This window comes from Phocoena phocoena, chromosome 6 (assembly GCF_963924675.1).
Source record: "Phocoena phocoena chromosome 6, mPhoPho1.1, whole genome shotgun sequence".
Taxonomy (NCBI): Eukaryota; Metazoa; Chordata; class Mammalia; order Artiodactyla; family Phocoenidae; genus Phocoena; species Phocoena phocoena.
In genome coordinates, this window is record NC_089224.1 from 105,427,760 (window position 1) to 105,453,800 (window position 26,041).

General features: G+C 37.1%; 1 protein-coding gene across 4 annotated transcripts in view; it reads left to right on the forward strand.

Annotated features, from left to right (window-relative positions):
• The window catches only part of GAPVD1 (GTPase activating protein and VPS9 domains 1), a 70,111-nt gene that overhangs the window by 21,347 nt on the left and 22,723 nt on the right, over positions 1-26,041 (forward strand). For 2 of the 4 annotated variants that reach the window (XM_065879653.1, XM_065879655.1), the window contains exons 1-12: positions 4,668-4,852; positions 5,650-6,493; positions 7,996-8,082; positions 9,957-10,091; positions 10,229-10,418; positions 14,447-14,607; positions 16,851-16,980; positions 18,069-18,194; positions 20,146-20,319; positions 22,160-22,300; positions 23,358-23,492; positions 23,956-24,075. In XM_065879653.1, coding sequence (XP_065735725.1) covers positions 4,668-4,852; positions 5,650-6,493; positions 7,996-8,082; positions 9,957-10,091; positions 10,229-10,418; positions 14,447-14,607; positions 16,851-16,980; positions 18,069-18,194; positions 20,146-20,319; positions 22,160-22,300; positions 23,358-23,492; positions 23,956-24,075 — 2,428 coding nt within the window. Of the gene's footprint in view, positions 1-4,634; positions 4,853-5,649; positions 6,494-7,995; positions 8,083-9,956; positions 10,092-10,228; positions 10,419-14,446; positions 14,608-16,850; positions 16,981-18,068; positions 18,195-20,145; positions 20,320-22,159; positions 22,301-23,357; positions 23,493-23,955; positions 24,076-26,041 lie in introns of those variants that run through there. The other 2 variants (XM_065879658.1, XM_065879654.1) reach the window with 2 other exon arrangements.

The window sequence follows — 26,041 nt, forward strand, 5'->3', positions numbered from 1 at the left end:
TAGATTTTATCCTTTTTTTGTATCCCTAGTACCTAATATGTTGCTCATGCCAGGCACAAAATAAATGTAGATACTGTGTCCACATTTTATGGATGAAAAAACCCCTGAGGTTCACAGAATATGCATTATATACCCAAGGTAACAGAACTAATTAATGAACCATACAGATCTTTTTTTTTTTTTTTCAGTACGCGGGCCTCTCACTGTTGTGGCCTCTCCCGTTGCGGAGCACAGGCTCTGGACGCACAGGCTCAGCGGCCATGGCTCACGGGCCCAGCCGCTCCGCGGCATGTGGGATCCTCCCGGACCGGGGCACGAACCCGTGTCCCCTGCATTGGCAGGCAGACTCTCAACCACTGCGCCACCAGGGAAGCCCCCAAATCTTTTTTTTAAAGATTTTTTGATGTGGACCATTTTTAAAGTCTTTATTGAATTTGTTACAGTATTGCTTCTGTTTTATGTTTTGGGGTTTTGGCTGTGAGGCATGAGATCTTAGCTCCCTGACCAGGGATCGAACCTGCACGCCCTGCACTGGACCACCAGGGAAGTCCCCAAAGCATACAGATCTTTAAGAGCCCATTTCAGTACTATTTTCATTAACTATAATATTTCTCATAGTTACAACCATTTGTTCAGTGATTCTGTTCTTAGTCTGTGGATTTAGAGCCCCCTAGAGGATGTTAGAATTCCCTCATGAAAGTCTGCAAAGTCATATGTGTTTTGTTTAGGCTGAGTTAATAAGATTATATATGTATGTATGGCACCAATTTTTTTGAATGTACTCGGATGCTTTTGTGAGTTAATAGTGAATCACCTTGGTGAAGTAGACATATTTAAACCTTTTGAGAGGAAAGCACTCTGAGGGTTTTAATACAGGAGACTTGGAATAATAGCTTTGTATAGTTTGCTAGGGAATTGATAAGGTACAAGAAAGTTTTTAAAGCAGTTAAATTCAAGTTAGATGATAATATCTGAAACTTTTCTAGTCATCAGTAGTTCATTAAAATAATTTCTGTAATCAAACTTAATTAAAAATTGTTGAATCTATTTCTTTAAATAAGATGGCTTTAAATATATTTCCATCTGCTACCATATGTTTAACTCTTTCTTTTAGTCTTAGCACCAAAAATATTTATTTCATATATGTGAACATATTTTCATTGGATCTGTAAACATATTGAGAGTTCTGTGAGCTAGGTTGTCACCTCTTTCAGAATCTGAATTCACTACAAATTGTATTTTATCAATTCCAAATAAATCCACTATGAATCTGATTGGCTGGGACAACTTTTTTTCTAACTTTATTGAACTATAATTGACATGTAACATTGTGTAAGTTTAAGTCATATAATAATGATTTGGTACACATATATTGCAAAATGTTTACCACAGTAGGGTTTGTTAACACATCCTTCACCTCATGTAATTACCATTTTCTTGTTACTATGGTGAGAACATTTAAAGCTTTACTCTCATAGCAGTTTTTAAGTATATAATCATGTTTAATTCTTTTTAAAAATTTTTTATTGAAGTATAGTTGATTTACAATGTTGTGTTTAATTTCTGCTGTACAGCAAAGTGACTCAGTTATACATATATATATATATATATCCCTTTTCATATTCTTTTCCATTATGGTTTATCACAGGATATTGAATATAGTTCCCTGTGCTATACAGTAGGACCTGTTTATCCATCCTATATGTAATAGTTTGCATCTGCTAATCCCAAACTCCCAGTCCTTTCCTTCCCCACCCCTAATGTTTAATTCTTAATGAGAAGCATTTTTCTAACTTAGTGACTGCTGCCTCGACACAATGTTGTATTCTGCTATTTGGCCCACAAACGCTTCTGTTGCTGAGATAAAATGATTGTGGTCTGGCAGGCATTCTAGCTTCAAGGGTATAGCTTAAATAATAATGCTTTAAAATATGTGTGCTATTTTTATCAGTTTGTTTAGCTACTAGATAAACAAGAATTGTGTGATTTCATTCATTCATTTGGCAAATACTTATTCAACTCCTGCTGTGAACCAAGCCCTCTCCTCAGCCCTGAAATTACAGCAGTAAGTCGACAAAACAGACAAATCTTGGCCTTGGCGGCCCTTGCCTTTCAGTGGGGCAGCCATACTCTAAGCATGATGAACATGCATGTAACAACAACCCATGCTGGGTTGGGGCAAGTGCTTTTTAAAAGAAAAAAAGAAAAGCCAGAAGAGGGAATAGGAAGTGATATTTTCTGTTTTAGAATGATTTGTTTTAGAAGGCCTTTCTAAATAGACATTTGAGCAGAGACCTGAATGAATTAAAGGTACCAGCCTTGCAAAGGCATCTGGAGGAATAGCCTTCCAGGGAGAGGGTTCAGCAAATGCAGAGGCTTTGAGGAAGGGGCATGCTTGATCTGTTCAAGAGGAGGCCAGTGTGTCTGGAGCTGTGTGAGCAGGAGTTAGAATGGCAGGAGATGAGGTTGGAGGAATAGCAGGGTTAGATCATGTGGGACTTTCAGATTTCATTCTAAGTGTAAAATAAGCCTTTGGACAGCTTCTAGTGGGGGAATGAAGTGGTCTGACTTAAATTTAAAGGATGTTCTATGCTATGTAGATACTCCTGTAGTACAAGAAATGAAGCAGGAGTTCAGTTAGGAAGCGGTGGTTAGAGACCTTTGGGTGAGAGATGATGATGGAGGTGGTGAGATGTGTTTTGAAGAAAGAGTCAACAGGCTATGTTGATTGATTGCAGTGTGAAAGAGAGCAGGCAAGGAAAGTCCAGTGTTGATAAATAGACACGGGACTTTTTTTTTTTTTTTTTTGAAATTGACAAGGAAATTTAGTTATTTCTGAGATATACATTTTAAAGTAATAACTAGAATTATGACTTATAACATTATACCAGAACATATAAGATTTTTAGAAATTTCATGTAATGTCTGAAACATTTATATTAACATATTTCCATACAAATAACCCAAAGAAGGGTTAGTATTTGTTTTTGATTTTTTTTTATACTGCAGGTTCTTATTAGTCCATTTCATACACATCAGTGTATACATGTCAATCCCAATCGCCCAATTCAGCACACCACCGTCCCCACCCCACCACGGTTTTCCCCCCTTGGCATCCACACGTTTGTTCTCTACATCTGTGTCTCAACTTCTGCCCTGCAAATGTTCATCTGTACCATTTTTCTAGGTTCCACATACATGCGTTAATATACGATATTTGTTTTTCTCTTTCTGACTTACTTCACTCTGTATGACAGTCTTTAGATCCATCCATGTCTCAACAAATGACGCAATTTCGTTCCTTTTTATGGCTGAGTAATATTCCATTGTATATATGTACCACAACTTCTTTATCCGTTTGTCTGTCGATGGGCATTTAGGTTGCTTCCATGACCTGGCTGTTGTAAATAGTGCTGCAGTGAACATTGTGGTGCATGTGTCTTTTTGAATTATGGTTTTCTCTGGGTATATGGGCAGTAGTGGGATTGCTGGATCATATGGTAATTCTATTTTTAGTTTTTTAAGGAATGTCCATACTGGTCTCCATAGTGGCTGTATCAATTTACGTTCCCACCAAAAGTGCAAGAGGGTTCCCTTTTCTCCACACCCTCTCCAGCATTTGTTGTTTGTAGATTTTCTGATGATGCCCATTCTAACTGGTGCGAGGTGATACCTCATTGTAGTTTTGATTTGCATTTCTCTAATAATTAGTGATGTTGAGCAGCTTTTCATGTGCTTCTTGGCCATCTGTATGTCTTCTTTGGAGAAATGTCTATTTAGGTCTTCTGCCCATTTTTGGATTGGGTTGTTTGTTTCTTTAATATTGAGCTGCATGAGCTCGTTGTATATTTTGGAGATTAATCCTTTGTCCATTGATTCGTTTGCAAATATTTTCTCCCATTCTGAGGGTTGTCTTTTCGTCTTGTTTATGGTTTCCTTTGCTGTGCAAAAGCTTTGAAATTTCATTAGGTCCCATTTGTTTATTTTTGTTTTTATTTCCATTACTCTAGCAGGTGGATCAAAAAAGATCTTGCTGTGATTTATGTCAAAGAGTGTTCTTCCTGTGTTTTCCTCTAAGAGTTTTATAGTATCCGGTCTTACATTTAGGTCTCGAATCCATTTTGAGTTTATTTTTGTGTATGGTATTAGGGAGTGTTCTAATTTCATTCTTTTACATGTAGCTGTCCAGTTTTCCCAGCACCACTTATCGAAGAGACTGTCTTTTCTCCATTGTATATCTTTGCCTCCTTTGTCATAGATTAGTTGACCATAGGTGCGTGGGTTTATCTCTGGGCTTTCTATCTTGTTCCATTGATCTATGTTTCTGTTTTTGTAGACACGCGACTTGAAGGATACATGCAAGGTATTTACAGTGGCTGCCTCTGAGCACTGGCCTTATTAAGAGCTTTTCTCTTTTTCTTCCTTTTTTTTTTTTTTGCTTATCTGTATTTACCAGTTTTTCTGTACTGAACCTATAATGCTTCTGTTGTAAAATATATAGAGAGATAGATTATTTTAAAACTAGAGCTAACCATGATACTAAATGTAGCCTAATATTTAATGTGTTCTCCTACCCTCTTTGGTTTTTGGAAAACAATTTAAGTGACATAAAAATTTTTTCTTTTTGCTCTTAGTGATCAGCCTTTGTACCTTCTCCACATTTGAAGATGGTGAAGCTAGATATTCATACTCTGGCCCATCACCTCAAGCAGGAACGCTTGTATGTAAACTCTGAGAAACAGCTCATTCAGAGGCTCAATGCAGATGTACTTAAGACAGCTGAAAAGTTGTATCGTACAGCGTGGATCGCTAAGCAGCAGAGAATTAATTTGGATCGGCTTATTATAACCAGGTAAAGAAAAGGTTTTGAGGTCTTAGTTGTTATAAACCACCATAATTCTGCTTATAGCAGTTAATAATTGCTAACTGCAAATAAACAAATCTATTTCCAACAAAGTGCATGGTTTAAGATATTTTAAATCAGCATCTCGATGGTGAGTCTTTGCTTATTTTGCTTAATTAACCTATTAACATAAGCACAGTTGTAGAGAATTATAACTTATGCATTAATATTTTATACCGTACCAGTTAATTTTGTACCTTGGCATTATATAAAATTGTATTATTGTAGAGAGTAAATTATCTTGTGTTCTGCTTTTCTCCTAATATTATTTAATATATACATTTGCGTGTTTTGCTATCGTATATCTACTTTTCAGTTTTAGAAACCTCATTTTTCACTGTGTTAATACCTGATTGTTCTGTTGTTCCAAGAAGCAGTTTTTAAGTCTAGAAATAGTGGTGCTGTGGTATACTGTCAAGAAAAGAAGTCAGACATAGAAGAGTACATACTGTATGAGTCCATGTATATGAAGTTCAGAAAGAGGCAGGACTGATCTTCAATGATACAAGTCAGAATAATGGTTATTTCTCAATACTTTTCATTGAACCTGACTTAATATGAAGAATTTGTCCTACTTTTTGGTTATGACTTTCTTTACACATTTAGATGCTGGTGGTCTAAAAGATTTTAGCAATTCTGAGTGATCTCATTGCCATGACTATCATCACCTCACATTTCCATGTTTTAGTATAGTATATTATTATTGTTGTTAACTTTATTATTTTGCCTCTTTGCTTGTTTTTTAGTGCTGAAGCTTCCCCTGCTGAATGTTGCCAACATGCCAAGATTTTGGAAGATACACAGTTTGTTGATGGGTATAAGCAGTTGGGATTTCAGGAGACTGCTTATGGAGAATTCTTAAGTCGATTAAGGGAAAATCCTCGTCTTATTGCCTCCTCTTTGGTTGCCGGAGAGAAACTTAATCAGGAGAACACACAAAGTGTTATTTACACAGTTTTTACCTCTCTCTATGGCAACTGCATTATGCAAGAAGATGAAAGCTACCTCCTTCAGGTGTTGAGATACTTGATTGAATTTGAACTTAAAGAAAGTGACAACCCCAGGCGACTTTTGAGGAGAGGAACTTGTGCCTTCAGCATCTTATTTAAACTTTTTTCTGAAGGACTGTTTTCTGCCAAACTTTTCCTCACAGCAACTTTACATGAGCCAATCATGCAGCTGCTTGTTGAAGATGAGGATCACCTGGAAACAGACCCAAACAAGCTAATTGAGAGGTTCTCCCCGTCTCAACAGGAAAAGCTCTTTGGAGAGAAAGGCTCAGATAGATTCAGGCAAAAGGTTCAAGAGATGGTGGATTCGAACGAGGCCAAACTAGTGGCTTTGGTGAACAAATTTATTGGTTATCTCAAACAGAACACATACTGCTTTCCACATAGTTTGAGATGGATTGTGTCACAGATGTACAAAACTCTCTCCTGTGTAGATAGACTGGAAGTTGGGGAGGTCAGAGCAATGTGTACTGACCTCCTGTTGGCCTGCTTCATTTGTCCTGCGGTTGTCAATCCAGAACAGTATGGAATAATTTCTGATGCTCCAATTAATGAGGTGGCAAGATTTAATCTGATGCAGGTATGCTTTTGCTAGGCATTCAGTTTAAAGTCAGTTGATTGGGCAGTGGGAGTGGGAACAAAAAATATGGTGACATTATTCATATATTCTTACCATTCCTTTTCCCCAAACTGTCCTAAATATTTGCTTCTTACATTGTGCTGGTTTTTAAATGGAGTCCTCATACACTTGAATGCATAGTTGAATTTGATTTTCTAGAACATGCCCTTACCCCTTTCCCATGATTTCAAACTCCAGAATGATTGAAGATTGAGTGTCTTTTATACTTCACTTGGTAACAAAACCTAACCTGAACTAATATGAGGCTATTAGTTCATGAATATTCATGTTTTGCTGAAGGAATGTTAATATATCTGATTATAGGAAGCCAGCCTAAGTACTAGACATGTTACATGTATGCAGTAACCAACCTTTCTAAAATCTCCAAATTTTGAAATCTGAAACTCCTCTGGAACTAAAAGTTTCAGAAAGAGGATTTTTGGATCTATGTTAGTGCTTTTTTCCCTAATCATCTGAACTACTGAAATCATGTTATTATGTCTTAAGGGATTCTTTTAATTATATCTTATCCCTAGAAATACTGTGAGGAAGAGACAGAGTTTATTTGGAATAGAATATGTCTTATCTTTGGATGACTTTTTTTTTTTAATGATAAGCTTTTTTTCATGATCAGTTCTATCATATTGGGGTGTTTAGAAATTAACTATATAGACATCCCTGAAATAAAAATTTTTTATCATCTCTGAAACACTAAATTTATTCTTATGATAATGTTGTTATAGTTTTATTTTTGTTATTCCATTGGAGGTTGAATCACATCTTTTCAAAAGGAGTGAAAGGGGGGATTGTCCTAGGTATGAAGATGATGCTGTATGATAATAACTTCCAGCAAAGTGTCTTTAGAGAGAGTAGATTCACAGTTCACTTTTGGCAGTAAGGAACTGGCTCTGTGAATTAATATTTACTTTCAAAACAGCTTATGTTCTGAAGGAATTCTTTGCTTTTAAGTCTAGAAAAAAAATTTACCTTGAGTACTTTATGAACTATAGGGAAAAGTACTTAATAACTTGAGCTAGTTTCAGTCAGCTTTTACAAATTAATTAAATTTCTAAACATGAAAAGTACAGCAGCAGAAACAAAGGTGTGTACCTTCATTTCCTAATGTTGTAATAATATGAATTAAAGACAAAGCAAAATTTTCTACTTATTCTTTATAACTCAGCCTAAATGTAATAAAATATAGTAAAAGCTGACATAGACAAGATGCACATTTTATTTGGGATCCTATTTTGTATGCCTGGTCAGGTGGTGTGAATATTCCTTTTTTTTTTTTAATTTAATTTTATTTATTTTTTTTATACAGCAGGTTCTTATTAGTTATCCCTTTAGTGTGTTAATATTCTTATGAAATAGATTTATAGAATGGAATGGAAGTGCTTTCACAGTGAGGACTGTGTAAGTGTCTACAGCCTATGTCTTCCCACCTCTGCTCTGGGTTGCAGGTTGGCCGCCTTTTGCAGCAATTAGCAATGACTGGCTCCGAAGAGGGAGATCCCCGGACAAAGAGCAGCCTTGGAAAATTTGACAAAGTAAGAGTGAATACTATGTCGTGTGAAGTACTGTTTATAGAAGGTTCTGCTGAAGTATTAGTGAACCTAACTATTCTCCTTATTAAATCTTGTCCCTAGGTGATGTGTAAACTAAATATTCTTTTCAATTACCCTTGGTTTGGCTATAGAGGATACAGTGTTGGATCAGCAGCATTTAAAGAAAGATGTCATCTGTATAGCAGATTCACTTTGCTGTACAGCAGAAACTAACAAAGCATTGTAAAGCAACTATACTCCAATAAAAATTAATTAAGAAAATAAAGGAAGATGTCATCAAAGATTACTAATTCTCAAAAAATATATATATAAATACCAATTATACTTCAATTAAAAAAAAGATTACTAATTCTCACTTATAGAAATGTTGAGGAGATGCCGTTGTAATGAGAGCCAAAGAGCTATTAAGATTATTTTTAAAAGTTTGATTTAGGGCCTTCCCTGGTGTTGCAGTGGTTAAGAATCCACCTGCCAATGCAGGGGACATGGGTTCGAGCCCTGGTCCAGGAAGGTCCCACATGCTGCGGAGCACCTAAGCCTACTGAAGCCTGCGCACCTGGAGCCCATGCTCCACAGCAGGGGAAGCCACCGCAATGAGAAGCCCACGCACTGCAACGAAGAGTAGCCCTCGCTCACCGCAACTAGAGAAAGCCTGCGCGCAGCAACGAAGACCCAGCGTAGCCAAAAAATAAATAAAATTAAAAAAAAAAAAAGTTTGATTTAAAAAAATTGTCACTAAATCAAGGCTGTGAATATATGAATCAGCAATAAATGTATAATTTTAAGTGTATTTCATAAGTTAACATAGCATTGTTCAGTTGGTATAACTGAATAAAAATTTAAGGGACTTCCCTGGTGGTCCGGTGGTTAAGACTCCACGCTCCCTATGCAGGGGGCCTGGGTTCGATCCCTGGTGGGGGAACTAGATCCTGCATACATGCCACAACTAAAGATCTCACATGCTGCAACTAAAAGATCCCACACACCACAGTGAAGATTCTGTGTGCCGCAACTAAAGACCTGGCGCAGCCAAATAAATAAATATTTTAAAAAATAAAAAAATTTAATTTATCATACTTTGAGTAGGCTGTACATTCAACCTAAAATTCAAAGGTTAGATAGTGAAGTTTCCCTTCCACTTCTGATCTCTAACCTTCATTTCCTCCCTAAATGTTCTTCATGTTATCAATCTTTTGTGTGTCCTTCAAGAAGTCTGTATGTGTACAAGCAAATTCCTAATATATTTTCCTAATTACGAATGGTAGGACTGTGTGCACTGTCTGCCTCATGTTTGTTTCATATACCAGAATATCTTGGAGATTATTTTACATCAGTTCATAGAGAGTTTAATTTTTTTAAATGTTGGGTTTAGTATAATTTTCAAGAAGAAAAACTTTCTATATGCTTGTCCACCTCAATCAGAAATTTTATTCCCTTTATTTATTTTTAATAAATTTATTTATTTATTTATTTTTGGCTGTGTTGGGTCCTTGTTGCTGCACACAGGCTTTCTCTAGTTGCAGCGAGCAGGGGCTACTCTTCATTGTGGTGCGTGGGCTTCTCATTGTGGTGGCTTCTCTTGTTGTGGAGCATGGGCTCTAGGCACACGGGCTTCAGAAGTTGTGGCATGTGTGCTCAGTAGTTGTGACCTGCAGGCTCTAGAGCACAGGCTCAGTAGTTGTGGTGCACAGGCTTAGTTGCTCCACGGCATGTGGGACCTTCCCAGACCGGGGCTCAAACCCATGTCCCCTGCATTGGCAGGTGGATTCTTAACCACTGCGCCACCAGAGAAGTCCCTGTTCCCTTACTTTAAAGAGGAAGTATTTCACTGTGATTTTTTTCTCCTGTTTGGACAGAGCTGTGTTGCTGCTTTCCTTGATGTGGTGATTGGAGGCCGTGCAGTGGAGACCCCGCCTATGTCCTCTGTTAATCTTCTGGAAGGGTTGAGCAGAACTGTAGTTTATATAACCTACAGTCAGCTTATTACTCTGGTAATGGCTTTATTCTTTAATAGGACTTTCTCAAAAGTCATTTATCTGAACATGGGCAGAGTCCTAGATGAGTACATTGTGTATATTGTGTTTGAAAAATTGATTTCATAAGCTAAATGCCCTTTTACTTTTGCCAGGTGAATTTTATGAAGAGTGTGATGTCTGGAGATCAACTGAGAGAAGATAGAATGGCTCTTGACAATTTATTGGCAAACCTACCCCAGGCAAAGCCAGGAAAAAGCAGCAGTTTGGAAATGACTCCCTACAGTACTCCTCAGCTGTCTCCAGCAACCACTCCAGCAAATAAAAAGAATCGATTGCCTATAGGTAAAGAGAATTTCTCATATTGAGGCTTTCCTTTAAATTTAATATTTCTTTCTTAGCCTTTGTTATTGCTTAGCATTTGGGAATATAGTTTTAAATAATTTGGAGAAGTTCTTCTCTTCATTTTTACTGGTGGTAGTTCAATTTTTTTTTGGCTGCCTTGGGTCCTTGTTGCTGCGTGAGGGCTTTCTCTAGTTGCGGTGAGTGGGGGCCACTCTTCAATGGGGTGGCTTCTTTTGTTGCGGAGCACGGGCTCTAGGTGCGTGGGCTTCAGTAGTTGTGGTATGCAGGCTCCTCAGTAGTTGTGGCTCGCAGGCCCTAGAGCGCAGGCTCAGTAGTTGTGGCGCACAGGCTTAGTTGCTCTGCGGCATGTGGGATCTTCCCGGACTAGGGCTCGAACCCGTGTCCCCTCTGTTGGCAGGCGGATTCTTAACCACTGTGCTACCCTGGAAGCCCTAATTCAACTTTTAAAGTTAAAAAAAAAAAATTGCACCAGATTAGTTAACGTTCATCCGTAGGCTTAAGCTTTTTTTTTTTTTTTTTAAATAAATTGATTGATTTTTGGCTGAGTTGGGTCTCCGTTGCTGCACGCAGGCTTTCTCTATTTGCAGCGAGTGGGGGCTATTCTTCGTTGCGGTGCGCAGGCTTCTAATTGTGGTGGCTTCTCGTTGTGGAGCACGGGCTCTAGGCACGTGGGCTTTAGTAGTTGTGGCTCGCGGGCTCTAGAGCGCAGGCTCAGTAGTTGTGGCGCATGGGCTTAGTTGCTCCACGGCATGTGGGAGCTTCCCAGACCAGGGATCGAACCTGTGTCCCCTGCATTGGCAGGTGGATTCTTAACCACTGTGCCACCAGGGAAGCCCAGGTTTTAGCTTTATCTAGACATACTTGTCATAATTAATTGGAATCATGCCACTTGCAGTATACTTTGTTTACTTTAAGTCATCATTTGAATTATGTACTGTCATCATTTGAATTATGTAGCCCTGTTCTTTCCACAGAGTTCTAAATAATATAATAAAATAATAATATTTTAGAAATTTCTATCAGTAAAGTTGAAAATATATAGTTACTATTTTTTCATTATTATTAATAGCCAGTCTTTTATTGACTGAGTTAAGATCTTTGTTATTTTATAAAACAAGGCAAAACTTCTGTTTTGTCAATTTTAAGAAATAGGTTTAATTAAGCCTTATTTCCTTAGTAAACATTTATCCATAATAAATCTATATAATCTGTAATAATATCTATATAAATCCACAAACAAATTGAGCATGTGTATACTATGTACCAGGCACAGGGTAAGCATTTTCTAAATGTTCTTTCACATTTAATTCATGCAAAAAATTGACACAAAAAGTGGTCTGATCACTGTCCTGCAGGCGGGGCACTGTGTTCAACACTTGTGATACAAAGACCCGTAAGTCAGGCCCTTACACTTAGGTTAGTTGCTGATAGTCCAGTTGGGGAGAATGAGAAGAGACCAGTACCCTTCAATGTGCTGAGTGTCTGATGGAGATAAGCATAGAGGGTTATGGGGACACCTAACTTAGCGGTGTGGTGATGCTGTCAGGAGAAGATCCGGAAGCAGGTGAAGGCTGCACTTTCTCTTGGAGGATGAATGGAAGTTAGACAAAGTAAACAAGACACAGAGAGTGTTTAGACCAAGGGAGTAGAGTATTTTAGTGCCAACTTTTTTTTTGTGCCAACTTTTTAACGGTCGTGAGGAGCTCAGCAGCAGTTAGTGAGTGTGAATAGTTAATATATTTTATACATTCTTTTTTTTTTTTTTTGCGGTATGTGGGCCTCTCACTGTTGTGGCCTATCCCGTTGTGGAGCACAGGCTCCGGACGCGCAGGCTCAGCGGCCATGGCTCACGGGCCCAGCCGCTCCACAGCATGTGGGATCCTCCCGGACCGGGGCATGAACCCGTGTCCCCTGCATCGGCAGGTGGACTCTCAACCACTGCACCACCAGGGAAAGCCCTATATTTTATACATTCTGAAGAATGGGATTTCATTTTTAAACTCCCATGAGCTGATTTGTTAAGAATAGTCAGTTTCTTAAAATTAATCTACCTTACTTTTAACATAATATGGAATAATATTGTCAACAGGAATGTGGCATCATATTCTTCAAGTCTTTGGCTTTCATCATCTCAAAACGTCAATTTTCAGAATTACAAATAGAAAAATAAATAAACTTGACATTGAATGATTTTTAATATTATAGGCTATTAGCACTTTTTTAACATGAAGAAATAAATGATTTTTGGTAAACCAGAGATTCTTTTTTCCATGATTCACTCGTGTTCTTTCGTTTCTTTTCATCCAGAGTGTCATTCATTAAATAAGAGTATAATGGAAAGTAAATTTCAAATGTTTGCCCAGTATTATTTTGTATAGTCATGTGACCTGGTCATTGAACTTATTTCATGTTTTAAAAGATGTGTCCATTATTCAGAGGGTTGATTTTCTTTCTGTTTAATGCTTTCGCAACCCAGGACAACAGTTCGCAGCCATAACTGTCTGGGATTCCTTAGCCACCAATCTTACTGCTCATATTATTACTCTAGTAACCCTTTTGGTGGGTAATAGGCTGTTCCTTTTCTTATGTAACTTTTATTTAAGAAATAGTTTATGAACTTTTGCTCCATGTGCATGTTGCTTTTGCTTTATGTAAATTGGTACATAAATTTTGATTACTTGCATTTTTATAAATTATGAAGTTTGTTCCTTAAGATTCACGTAGTTGTTCATAAAGTTGAAGTTAAGTTTACAATTCAAGAGAAGACAGTGAGGGTCAGCAACGAAAGGTGTAAGTGAACCTATTTTAGACTTTTGGAAGTTGATGTGTGCTTTGCGTTTTGAAAGTTAAGAGTGATTGATGAACTGATCTACAGCATTGTGGAGAGAACATGATTGTTTATAGTTCTGTCTTCAAGTAGGTCAGCTTTCACTGAAACTGAAGTTGAAAGACTTTTATTATAATTGAGTGTTTGTGCTTGATGTCTGCACTTTTATTTGCCCTGAAGGAGTATCTGTTTAGTATTCTGGTTGTATTGAATCTTATTGTCCTCTGAAAACAACCTGACACGTACCACAGAAGACTAAAGTTCATAAAGAAGTTGTCACAAACTATCTAAATCTTTCAGTTTCCAAAAGTTCTTGTAAGGGAATTCCCTGGCAGTCCAGTGGTTGGGACTCCGTGCTTTCACTACCGAGGGCCCGGGTTCGATCCTTGGTTGGGAAACTAAGATCCCACAGGCCGCTCAGTGCAGCCAGAAAACAAAAGAAACAAACAAACACAAAAACCCACCAAAAACAAAAGTTCTTATAAGATCTATAGGATGGATTACTTTAGAAAAAGGTATTACTTATTTACTTATAAGTAGGGGAAAAACACCCCCAAGTAATTAGATCCTTCATTAATTTAGAATGTTCCCATAAAGCAGAAAGGAAACTTATATTCAAACAAAGAGAACTCTTCTGCATCTTTAGGAAGAGGTTAATACATTTCAGGAAAAACTGTGTTTTCAAAAACTGATTCTGGTTTTGTCAGCAGTTGCCGACGTGTATAACTTTTTATGGCTATCAGATTTCTATATGAAATTTTCTAATGCTTTTAAGTTTAGTTATTAGTATGGGAGACCTGTGGCAGTTAAATCATTTTGTTGGAGAAATAGTTGAAGATATTATACCTTGAAAAGATAAGGAATAAAGTAATGCTTTTCTTGTCACTCCCAAGTCTTAAATTGATTGGGATGTGTTTGCTGTTCTGCAGGTGTAAACTCTGTCACTCCCTGTCAGGTGAACATGGATCATTGTTTCTGTTGATCAGTTTTGAAGGAGAATTTGTATTAGTCATTAGTAGAGTAGCTGGGAAGTTTTTTTTTTAAATTCATATTCTCACCACTCTTTTTGTGCATGTGCAAATGTTCTACATTAATAGAAAATATATTTTTTGTATTAATGTGCCATTTTCTTCATTTTGTCTTTTTCTCTAAATTATCTTACTTGAAATTTTTTTATTAGCAACTCGGAGCAGAAGCCGCACCAATGTTCTGATGGACTTACATATGGACCATGAAGGATCAGCTCAAGAAACCATCCAGGAAGTGCAGCCAGAAGAGGTGTTGGTCATTTCCTTAGGAACAGGTCCCCAGCTTACTCCAGGGATGATGTCAGAAAATGAGGTATGACTGTATTGTTACCCTTAACTTGTAGCTATTAATGTGAAGAACTTCAGATTCTTTTCTTCTCAGTAAAGGTCACTTGCTTCTATAAATCAGTATACATTTAACAAATATTTTTCATTATCTTCAGTGGGTCTGCCATGATACCCCATCAAATGCTCAACTCGCTGTGAACAGTTCTGGAGGTCCTTCACATTAATAAACCTGTGGCACTGTAGTTGATAACCAGATCCATACCAAAAGGAATTCTCCTAATAGTAGTAGAAGAGGCAGGAAGCCAGGAAATTGTGTTATGGAAATTGAAGAGACTTTTCCAGTGACCTGTAGGAAATATTTTATGTTTCTTTTCTTTTTAATGATATAGTAGTGGTATTCCTGCTTTAAAGAGCCAAACAGTATTTAGAAATAATTTCTGTTCTTTGGCTGGTTGGGAAGAAATGGAAGAGATAATTGAAAGGAAAACTAAGTAAAATATTTTAGGGAAATGGGGTTGGGGATATGAGAATCAGTTTTAAGATATTTGTAAACAGAAGAGCTTGGGACAGAAGCAAGAGGAAAGAAGTTTTGACTCTCTAAACATAGGAGCCTCTTGTCATAGATTGTGACCTCTTGAGAAAGAAGCATTTTCTTACCTTCAACAGTGCCTGCTTATTATTCAACAAAGCCTATTCCTGGCCTGGGAAGAAGGGACCAGTTATAGTGGTTGATACAGTGATGATGGTGGTTGATTAAGTGGCGTGACTTGTAGCAAAGAGGACCATCAAAATCCACAACCCTGTCTCCCCACACACATTCAAGGTGAATAAGCTGGCAAAAACTGTCAGAATCAACTTTTTGGGAACTCTAGAATGTAATAAACTTGTGGCAACCAGGGGAAATGCTTAATGAAGAAAAGAACTGCTGCGTTTCAGTAAGAGAGTCTGTGGCATTTTACTCCCTCTGTTACCGTCCCCCGACCCCCCCACCCCAATGGCAGCCTTGAAGACAGCCGCCAGCATTCCTACGCAGGGAAATATCTAGATTGTGGTATGATCCTTTTGTTTTTCGTTAATTCATACCACTCTCAAGGCCTTTAGATGGATTTTTCCTGAAGATTCATTGCACATTGCTCACTGATGAGTGTGAAGGCTCAAGTTATCTTACAAATACGAAATGTAAAATCTTTATGTCTGCATTTAATTTCAAGCAAATAGGGAAAAGATTCTATTTTTAAATGACCTTTTAAAAGCATCACATTAATAAATAGATGGAGCCATTAGAAAACCTTTAATTTACTTATTTAAATGCGGGGTCAAAACAGAGCCTTAAGGGTTTTCTTTCTTTTTTTTTTGGCTTTGTGTTGTTTTTTCTTTTTAATTGAGGACACTCTTCTTCACATTCCAGCAGCAGCCTAGGAACCCAGTGGTTGTGAGTTCAAGTTCCAGGTGTGCTTAATACATGCTGTGACATCCAGCAAAGCACTCAGTTCTTCATTAAGTTGGAGATACACATACAGAGCTGAGTTATGAGGTTTGTGGGGAGTGAGAAGTAATTGTTATTTGGAAATCATCTAACAGATAGAAAGCTCTGTAAAAAGGCAATCAGCTCTAAGCTAGATGTGGCATAGAAGTCATACTTCGGCTTCTGGTATGGACTTTGTGGCCGTGTGTATGGTGATCAAGTGGAGGTTCTAACTAGACTGATTAATTCTGGTGCCTACAAAATAATTTGTTTACATGTTTTTTTCCTATTAATTAGTTTATTAACTTTTAGAAAAATGCACACAAAATTAATGTCACTTTACCGTGCCAAATGCTTTATGTGCATCTTTTTATTTAATCCTCAACAACTCCATGGCATATATACTGTTACTATCACCATTTTATAGATGAAGAAGATGAGGCTCAGAGAGCTTAAAATACTTATCCAAGTTTACATAGTTGGCCCATGGCAGAACTGGGAGGACCGGACTGCTGAGTCTGAAGCCTCCAACACCTGCAAACCTAATCACTGCTCATCGATGTCCAGTTGCCTGTTCAGTTGCTGAAACTGGTAGGGTGATGGAAAGACATAGGCTCAGTTCTTCTAACTGGTACACTTTTATCCCAGGGGTACTTAAAAACTTGATTGGAGCCCTATAAATGGGTTTTCAGTTAAAAATGATAATTTAATATTAAGACGAACTTAAATATGCATTTGCCATGGTTTGTTTTCTTATCAATAATCTCTCAGTTGTGATAAACTAATGGCATTTTATTTTTCAGGTCCTAAACATGCAGCTTTCGGATGGAGGACAAGGAGATGTCCCTGTCGATGAAAACAAACTCCACGGTAAACCTGATAAAACCTTGCGCTTTTCCCTCTGCAGTGATAATCTGGAAGGAATATCTGAAGGTGAAGGGTTACTTCATTCAAGGAGTTGTGTGATTCAAGTAATATTTTGTTTTGTGTTCTTTAAAGGAGCCTTAAAAATTACAGTTATGCCACCTGTGCCTCTCACTGAGGAGCGTAATGAAGTTTTCCTCTAATGATCTTGAACAGTTGGCTGTAAAGATTGTTTCTTTGAATAAAATTGACATTGCAAGAGACCTTTGGTCATATAAAATGGAGACGATCTAAGTCTGCTTTGAGACTTGAATAATACCAAGTTTTATTTCACTAGTATTAACATATACCAAAGCTTGTAGAGCTCCTTTAGAGGGATATAATGCATGTCTAAATGGAAAAAAACGGACTCACTAGTATTTCAGGGTGTTGTGTATACTGCTAATGTTTTAATGAAGCAGAAAGATACAATGGAAGTAGGATAGGAATAAAAAAAATTAAAAGGCAAGATTGTAAAGTGAGAATATGTCACTCCATGCACTAGAACAAGCTTTTTTAATGAAAAAGTTTCAATTTGACTAACATTTTAAAAAAACATAAATGGTAATAACTTTTCCTTTTTTTCTCACTTTTGAAAACATAAGTAGTGTACATTCATTCTAGAAAATGAAGGAAAAATTGAACCATCTGTGACCTTACCATTCTGTTAATAACAGTTAACATTTTGGTTTATTTATAGCAAAATTAGGCTTAGGCTGTTTTGTAACCTTTTTTTGTTTAACAATATAACAGTAACATTTCCCTTTGTAATTTAGCATTCTTAAATAACATGGTTTTTAATGTCTATTTTCTTTAACTTCAGTTGGGCATTTATCATAATTTAAACATTCTTCTGTGATTACACATGTAGATTGCTTTCACTTTTCAGACATTGTAAGAAGCACTGCAACAAGCGACCTTAGGTGAATTTTTGATTAGTTCCTTAGGATAAATTTCTAAAAGCAGAAATTCTGGCTTAAAGGGCATGTTTATTTATAGGGCTTAACAGCATTAAAAGCACTTTAATCAGTCTTTTTAGTCTCTTATCAAGGCATGAAAAATTACATGGTGGCTCATGACTGTCAAAAAAAGCTCACTCAGTATAAACGTTTCTCTAGGTCCTTCAAATCGTTCTAATTCAGTATCCTCACTAGACCTGGAAGGGGAATCTGTATCAGAACTTGGAGCAGGACCTTCTGGGAGTAATGGAGTTGAAGCTCTACAGCTGTTAGAGCATGAGCAAGGTAAAGTGAGGTTGAATTCAGCTGTTTAAGCAGCAAAGAATTTACCTGGTTGCAGAATAAACAATCCGTTTCCATGTAAGTTGGCTGTGTTCAGTTGATTATATAATGACCATTAAACTTGCATTTACTCATAGTTCCTTCAGGTCTTAAAAATGTGTTTAGTTGGCAATTCCCTGGCGGTCCAGTGGTTAGGACTCAGCAGTTTCACTGCGGTGGCCCAGCATCAGTCCCTGGTTGGGGAACTAAGATCCTGCAAGCCTCGCGGCTCGGACAAAAAAAGAAAGTGTGTTTAGTTGCTAAGTGGATTATTCAGGCTAAAATTACACAGAATAATTAAAATGAATTGCTTGAATTCTGTAATATTTGGTGTTTCAATTCTGTAATATTAAAATTTTAAGGGATACTAAGATAAATACGCAGAGCTCGAGGAACTTAGAATAGGGAGAGAATGGTAACAAATGATTAAAATTATCATAAAAGTGCTTTGGCAGTTCTGAGTGAGAAATACATGTGGTTGAAAGTGTAGGGAAAAGCTTATTGGGAGAAAATAATAACCTCAAAGCCTGGCTGGCATTGCATTGGCTGAAACTAGAGATATTCTAGGTGAAGGAATAGTAGTATAAGCAAGTCAGGCAGGTGGGAAGCCATAGTACTTACTCAGGAACTGTCACGTAGGGTAATAGGGTGAGGTAAGGATGAAAAGTAGATGGATCCCTTTTGTGCTTTAGGAAGATTAACATGAAAAAGTCCTTTGGATTTGTCCATTTACAGATCAGTGGTGGCTTTCACAGGAATGTTGAGGGCAGATGCCCTCAACTGGATTTGAGGCAGTGACTTTAGTGTGTATAAAAATCACCTGGGGAGTTAGGGGGAAAAAAAGGCATTTCCCATGTCTCATTTTTAGAAATCCTGGATCAGTCTATTTTTGGAAAGGAAAAGAGTATTGCCAACTGGGTTATGTGTGGGGTGAATAAAAGTAATGCTATGTTTTTACTGGATCAGTTTGTCACTGTATTATTTAGGATTAAAATTTCTGCAGATAACAGAAACCTAAAATAATATTAGCTTAAGATAGAGAGAATATCACCTCTTTAACAAGCCATCTAGGTGATTCTGATATGGGTGGTTGGCAGTTTACACTCGTGAATACTAGGTTAAGAAGTGAGTGAGGACTTCCCTGGTGGTCCAGTGGTTAAGGCTTCACGTTTTTTTTTTGTTTTTCTTTTTTTGGTATGGGTTTATCTGTTAATTATTGCCACAATAATGCTACATAACAAACCACCCCAAAACTTGGTGCCTTAAAACAATAAACATTTATTTTTGCTCTCAAGTCTGTGGGTCAGCCAGGTGGTGGTTCTGATTTGGACTGGGCTCATTCATGCATCTCTCATCATCATGGTTGAGTAGGGAGCTCTGCTAATCTTAGCTGGGGGTCCGTTGGTCACTGGGGAGCTGGCTCATTTAGGATGACCTTTGCTTTGTTCCATGTGGTTCCTCATCCTCCAGCAGACTGGTTTTAGCTTGTCCTCATGAGAGAACAAGGATGAGAGAGAGCAGAGGCTTCTAAGTTCTCTCTTGAGGCCTAACCTCACAACTGGCACACTTCCTCCTTACCTTTTGGACAAAGCAAGGAACCAGGCCTGTGCAAATTCAGAGAAAGGGGAATATATCCCAATTCTTGACCAAAGTCACACTCTAGAGGACAGGGAGACAACTGATTGCATGGATGGCCCCAGTTAATTTACTGGAAGGGGAGGACATATGCAGAACTCAGTTCAGAGAGGGAAAGAGTACATCCTTGAGGGAATAATTCAGTGTTTTAGTACTATGTGCTGAGTGTTAATGTTAAAATATGTAACTTGAAGTTCAAAGACAAAAAGGTCTTTAAAGTTAATATAAAAAATGATAGCTGTGCTACCATTTTTTAAGTGCTTAATTTTGTTTTTGATAGCTACAACCCAGGATAATCTCGATGATAAGCTAAGGAAGTTTGAAATTCGTGACATGATGGGACTGACAGATGATAGGGATATTTCAGAAACAGTGAGTGAGACGTGGAGTACAGATGTCTTGGGAAGTGATTTTGACCCTAACATTGATGAAGATCGCTTGCAAGAAATCGCAGGTAACTGCTATTTAATGTCTCTGGAAGATTGCTGTTTATTCATATCCACCCACCCCTGATGGGAGGGAACTTCAGTGCTCTGACAAACATGGTGTGTATGTTAGCAGTAACTGGGAAACTGAGGTAATTGTATGTGACAAGGCATTTGTGTATTTCTTTTTTCTTTACTTAAATATAGGTAGTATTTTCTCCTGTCTACAAAAAAAGAAAAAACAGTCTTTTGAATCAACTTCTTGTCAATTCTTGTTTGCAGGGCATAGTATATGTTCTTAGTCTATGATTAGCATATTCTTCTTTTGAGACCAAACACCTTGCCCTAACATTAAAATTCTTACAGGTTATAGCCATAAAATCTTTCAGAATAGTATGATACTGAGATTCTCTAAAAACCAAATTTACTTCTGGAAGGTTTAATTCAGTTCCAAAGAATGACCAGTTTTTTCTTTTTTTCTTTTTTTTATATCAAGTTTATCGAGGTACAATTTACATACGTTAAAAGTTACCCTTTTTAGGATATTGTTCTGTCTGTTCCGAAAGATTCATACAGTCTTGTAATCACCATCTTTATTTTCTTTTTAATTCATGGAACATTTCAAACAAATACAAGAGAGAACAGTATAATGCACACCATGTACCCATCACTCAGCTTCACCAATTACACATACATACATGACCAGTTTTGTTTCATCTCTTCTCCCACCTTGTTATCCCCTACCCCGATTATGTAATCACAGGTTAATCAGGCAGGTTCCAGACATTATTTTATTTGTAATTATTTCATGATGCATCTTTATTTTCTAAATTTTTAAATTTAACTTTTATTTTATATTGGAGTATAGTTGATTTATCAGTACAGTGTTGTCTTAGTTTCAGGGGTATAGCAAAGCGATTCAGTTATATATATATCCATTCTTTTCAGATTCATTCCCCATATAGGTTATTACAGAGCATTGAGCAGAGTTTCCTCTGCTGTACAGTAGATCCCTGTTGACCATCTATTCCATATATGGCAGTGTGCATATGCCAATCCCAAACTCCTAATTTATCCCTCCCCCCATCTTTCCCCCTTGGTAACCATGACGTATCTTTAAAAGGTACCTTTTACCAGTTTTTTCAAAGGTTCTTCATCTACTGAAATAAGATTGTTCTTTTATTAGGTTTAATCAGAAGTAGTGGAGCATTCTGAACTTGAATATTTTTAACACAGGTTTACAATAATGTTTAATCTTTCTATTTGTATTTTTAAGCAGTGCAAATAGATTTCTCAATTGGTTTTGCATTATTTTGTTCCAGATGTCAAAGTACAATAGTATTTTTCCTGGCAGTGAGCTGTATTTGGGCAATAAGGTGTATTTGCAGTTGAATGAGTGCTACAGAGGAGGTGTGTGTTTTCCTGCAAATATATTTTATTGCTCTGAATATGTGGATAATGTGCCAGAAGAAAACATATTTGGCCAGTATAACTTTCTATGGTTAAATGTCTCTGTTTGAGTGTTTTTAATCCCTGAAGGACTAAAATATTAGAGAGATATTAGGGACACGTAAAATTTGCTAAAAAATCAAGGTGAAAGCTAGTTGAAATGACTTGTCCTAATGATCTGTGTTTTCTTGATGGAGACTAAGGTGAAAAGTAGGAAACTGATGAAAAGGAGCTTGTGTTGTTGTGACCAAAGTGGGAAATTTATGTTTTTAGTGGTGTTATTGATTGAAATTACTCTTTCCTTGGCTTCTTTCTTGTGAGTAGAGAGATTTTGTTAGCTTAGTGTTTGGCTTTTTTCCATCATCACTGCTCTTTCCCTGAGGACGTTTGTTAACCCTTTACTCCCCACTGGTTATACAGGTGCAGCAGCAGAGAACATGTTAGGCAGTTTACTGTGCCTGCCGGGTTCAGGGTCAGTGCTTCTTGACCCCTGCACTGGTTCTACCATATCAGAGACAACAAGCGAAGCTTGGAGTGTAGAGGTATTGCCAAGTGACTCAGGTTAGTATGCTGTCATTGTTTGCTTTTTGCTTTGCACAGAAGTTTTAAATGTGAGGTATCCTAACTTCCATATTATGTACATTTTGTCAGATATACATTTGACAAGTATGAGGCCATCACATTGCTAAGAATTTCAAATGGAAAATTAGTTTAGGGTATTTTCTGTCCATCAAGAAAAAATGCAGTGTTGGATGGCATAGGCTAAGATGGCAGGTGCTTTCTGACTCTGTTCAGTTATCTTGGAAGCGATCGTTAGTAACTCATTCAGGATTCTATGTGGGACATTGAGTTCAGTATCTCCCACTAACTTATCACAACCACTCTGAGTGGTTGGATGCCTGGTAAGCATGTTTAGATTTGGAGAACTTGACCCAAAGATACCTAATGTATTTTTGAAATGCATTGACATTGAGGCTCTGGAATCCTGAGAATTATTTTGTGCAGGATTATTATAAACATATAAAGTATTTTGTACTTTCTCTTATGTATTGCATTTCTGCTTTTTTTCTGATTATGAATATAAATCCTTGTCATCAACTAAATGTCAACTACCAGAATGCAAATATAAGTAACTATATATCTGAATTACCTTCTTTTTGATCGCTTGGCTCAAGAATAATGAAGCAACCTTGATATGTGTTTTTTAATGTTACCACATTCAGACATGCTAACCTTTACATAAGGAGGCAGTAGGATTAGCTCAGTATTGAACATCCATAGGAGTTAATTTTTATAAAGTGGTTGATTTAATGCTAAGCTGTTCTGTATTCTCTTGTTTAGTTTACTTGTTAACAAATAGAATACTGTATGAGATTAGTGATCTGGAAGCAGAGTTTTCATCTGTGCACAGTGAACTGGCCTGTATTAGGATGAAAATCACAACCTAGACCTCTTTAACACTTGATCTAACTAACTTTGCTAACTGGCCCAGACTTAAAAGTCTATTTACACTGATTTCATTCATGCCCTTGGTAGCTTTTTTCATCTGGGTTGCAAAAGCTGAAACTGTGATGTGCTAGTAGAATCACTAATGTGACACCTCACTTTTTCTGTTTAGAGGCCCCAGATCTAAAGCAGGAGGAGCGACTGCAAGAACTGGAGAGCTGTTCAGGACTGGGTAGCACATCTGATGATACGGATGTCAGGGAGGTCAGTTCCCGCCCCAGCACACCAGGCCTCAGTGTTGTGTCGGGTATGTCTGGCTTGTTTTAAGGAATAAGGATTTGAAGGTGTGTTCCCACCTCCCCATTTATAAAGTTGATAGCAAAGAGATGTATTTTATTTAAGATCTGAGTAATTTCCAGTAAACTTATTTCTGTGGGACCTGACATCTATGAGAAGTTAATGTGTGCCGTTATAGAGCCTGTCAAAGTAGTTGACAAATGGTCTGTGTGTGTTCCCTCTATAACTCTATCTGTTCTTGGTAACCTCTGCTACTGTATTTAGACATCACATGATAATTCTGATTATGTTGTACAAATCGAGGTAAATATATTTAAGCAATTGTACAATAAAGGATATAATACCAAACAACTCAACATGTAAAGAACTGAGACACAAAAAATGTGAGAATGTATACATTTCTCCAAACTTCACATACTTTTTGTGTAGTTATTTTGTTCTTGCTGTTTATTTTTTACCATTTTTTTTTAAAGGCATAAGTGCAACCTCTGAAGATATTCCCAATAAGATTGAAGACCTGAGATCTGAGTGCAGCTCTGATTTTGGGGGTAAAGATTCTGTCACTAGTCCAGACATGGATGAAGTAACTCATGGTAAGAAGGGGAAATGAGAATGACTTTTAGAAATGATCACATCCATGGCTGAAACTGGCAGCCTTTGACACACTGCTGGTGATAGTATCAACTGTTGCAGCACTTCAGGGTGTAGTTTGGCAATATGTGTGTAAGGCCTTAAAATAAGGTTCACATGCTAAATTTGGTTCAGTTAGCCCACTTCAGGAATCAGTCATAAGGAAACAGTTCATGTATGGAGAAAGTCTTATGCACAAAGATGTTCTTCATAATATTTATATTGGCAGAAAATTAGAACCAACCTAAGAACTGAAAAATAGAATGGCTAAGTGAATTTTGATGTAACCACTTATTAGAACTTATACAGCTATTTTTAAAATGATTTAAAGAATATGAAATAATTTGGAGAAATACCTAGAACATAATACCACTTGGAAATTTTATTTTTAAAGAATTTTATATAGAAGATAATAAAATGTTAAAAAACCTATCCTAAAGAAAGCACTGGAAAGAAGTACCAGAGTGCTAGTAAGTAGTGGTTTTATATATTGGGCACTGGGTTTGAAGTACTTTTTTTGTTTTGTTTCGTTTTTTACGTTTTTGTTTATTCTAAACCAAAGTTTTTTTATCCTCAATGCTATGGACATTTGGGACCAGGTAATTCTTTGTTGTGGGGGCCTGTCCTGTGCATTGTAGGATGTTTAGCAGCCTCTCTGTCCTCTGTCAGAAGCACACCATCCCCCTCCCTCTCGTGCAGTGATGAAAACTAAAAATGTCCCCAGACATTGCCAAATGATCCCTTAGGGGGCAAAATAGCCCCAGCTGAGAACCACTGTTCTAAACCAGCAGTTTTCAAGTGTAGTGTCCATGGACCACTGAGGGCCCTTAAGACATTTCTTGGGGGGTGGGGAGGTATGAGGTCAAAACTGTTTTCACGGTAATAAAAGGTTATTGTCCCTTCTACCATATTGACATTGCAAAGGTGGGTAAATTTGCTGAGACCTTAGCATGAAGCAAGGCAATGGCACCAGACCAGACTAGCAGTCACTGTATTCTTCTCTCACAGTTTAAAAAAAAAACAACAAACTTTACTTATGAATGTCTTTGATGAAGCGGTAAAAATTATTTAATGCTATATCTCAACCCTTGAGTACACATCTATCTAATATTGTGAAGGACTAGGAAGTACCCCTAACGCATTTCTGCTGCATTCTGAAATACGATGAAGTGTCTCAAGGAAAAGCACTTATATGATTGAGTTGAGAGCTAACTAAGTAGCTGTTTTTTTTCTTGTTTGTTTTTCATGAAATTCCATTTTTACTTGAAAGAATGACAAACTGTAGTTATTCATACTTGGATATTTGGCAGGCATTTCTTGAAAATTAACAAAATGAGCCTGTCATTTCAAGGAAAACAACTGACAGGACAGAGTTTGTTGCCAATGATAAAATCCAAGCTTACAGATAAAAATTAGAATTTTGGAAAACTCGTGTCTACCTCCACGAGCTTGACAACTTCCTGCTAGTTAAAAACTTTTTGGTGAGATGGGTGGTGATATCAAGAATGTCATTTTTTTTGATGTTACATGATGAAATGTGTCAACATTTGGAAGATCTGCATATCTAATTGAACCAGTATTTTCCAGATGATCAATGTATGATGTTACAAAATCACGCTTGGGTAAAAGATCCATTCAAAGTGCAAGACAGCCCAATTAAATTTTAATTTAACAGAGTACATTAGAGTGATTTGGTTTCAGATTCCAAATGGTAGCTAATCTTTAAAAAACTACTACAAAAAAAAAAAAAAAAAAACAAAAAAACTACTACTTAGCAAGATTTGGTAGAGTATCAAAGAATAATATCCACAATTTTCTGAAAAGGCTGTTAAAATATTGTCTCTTTTCTACCTGCGTATCTTTGTGAGATCAGCTTTTCTTTATATATACTTTAACCAAAACAACATGTGCAACAGATTGAAAGCAGAA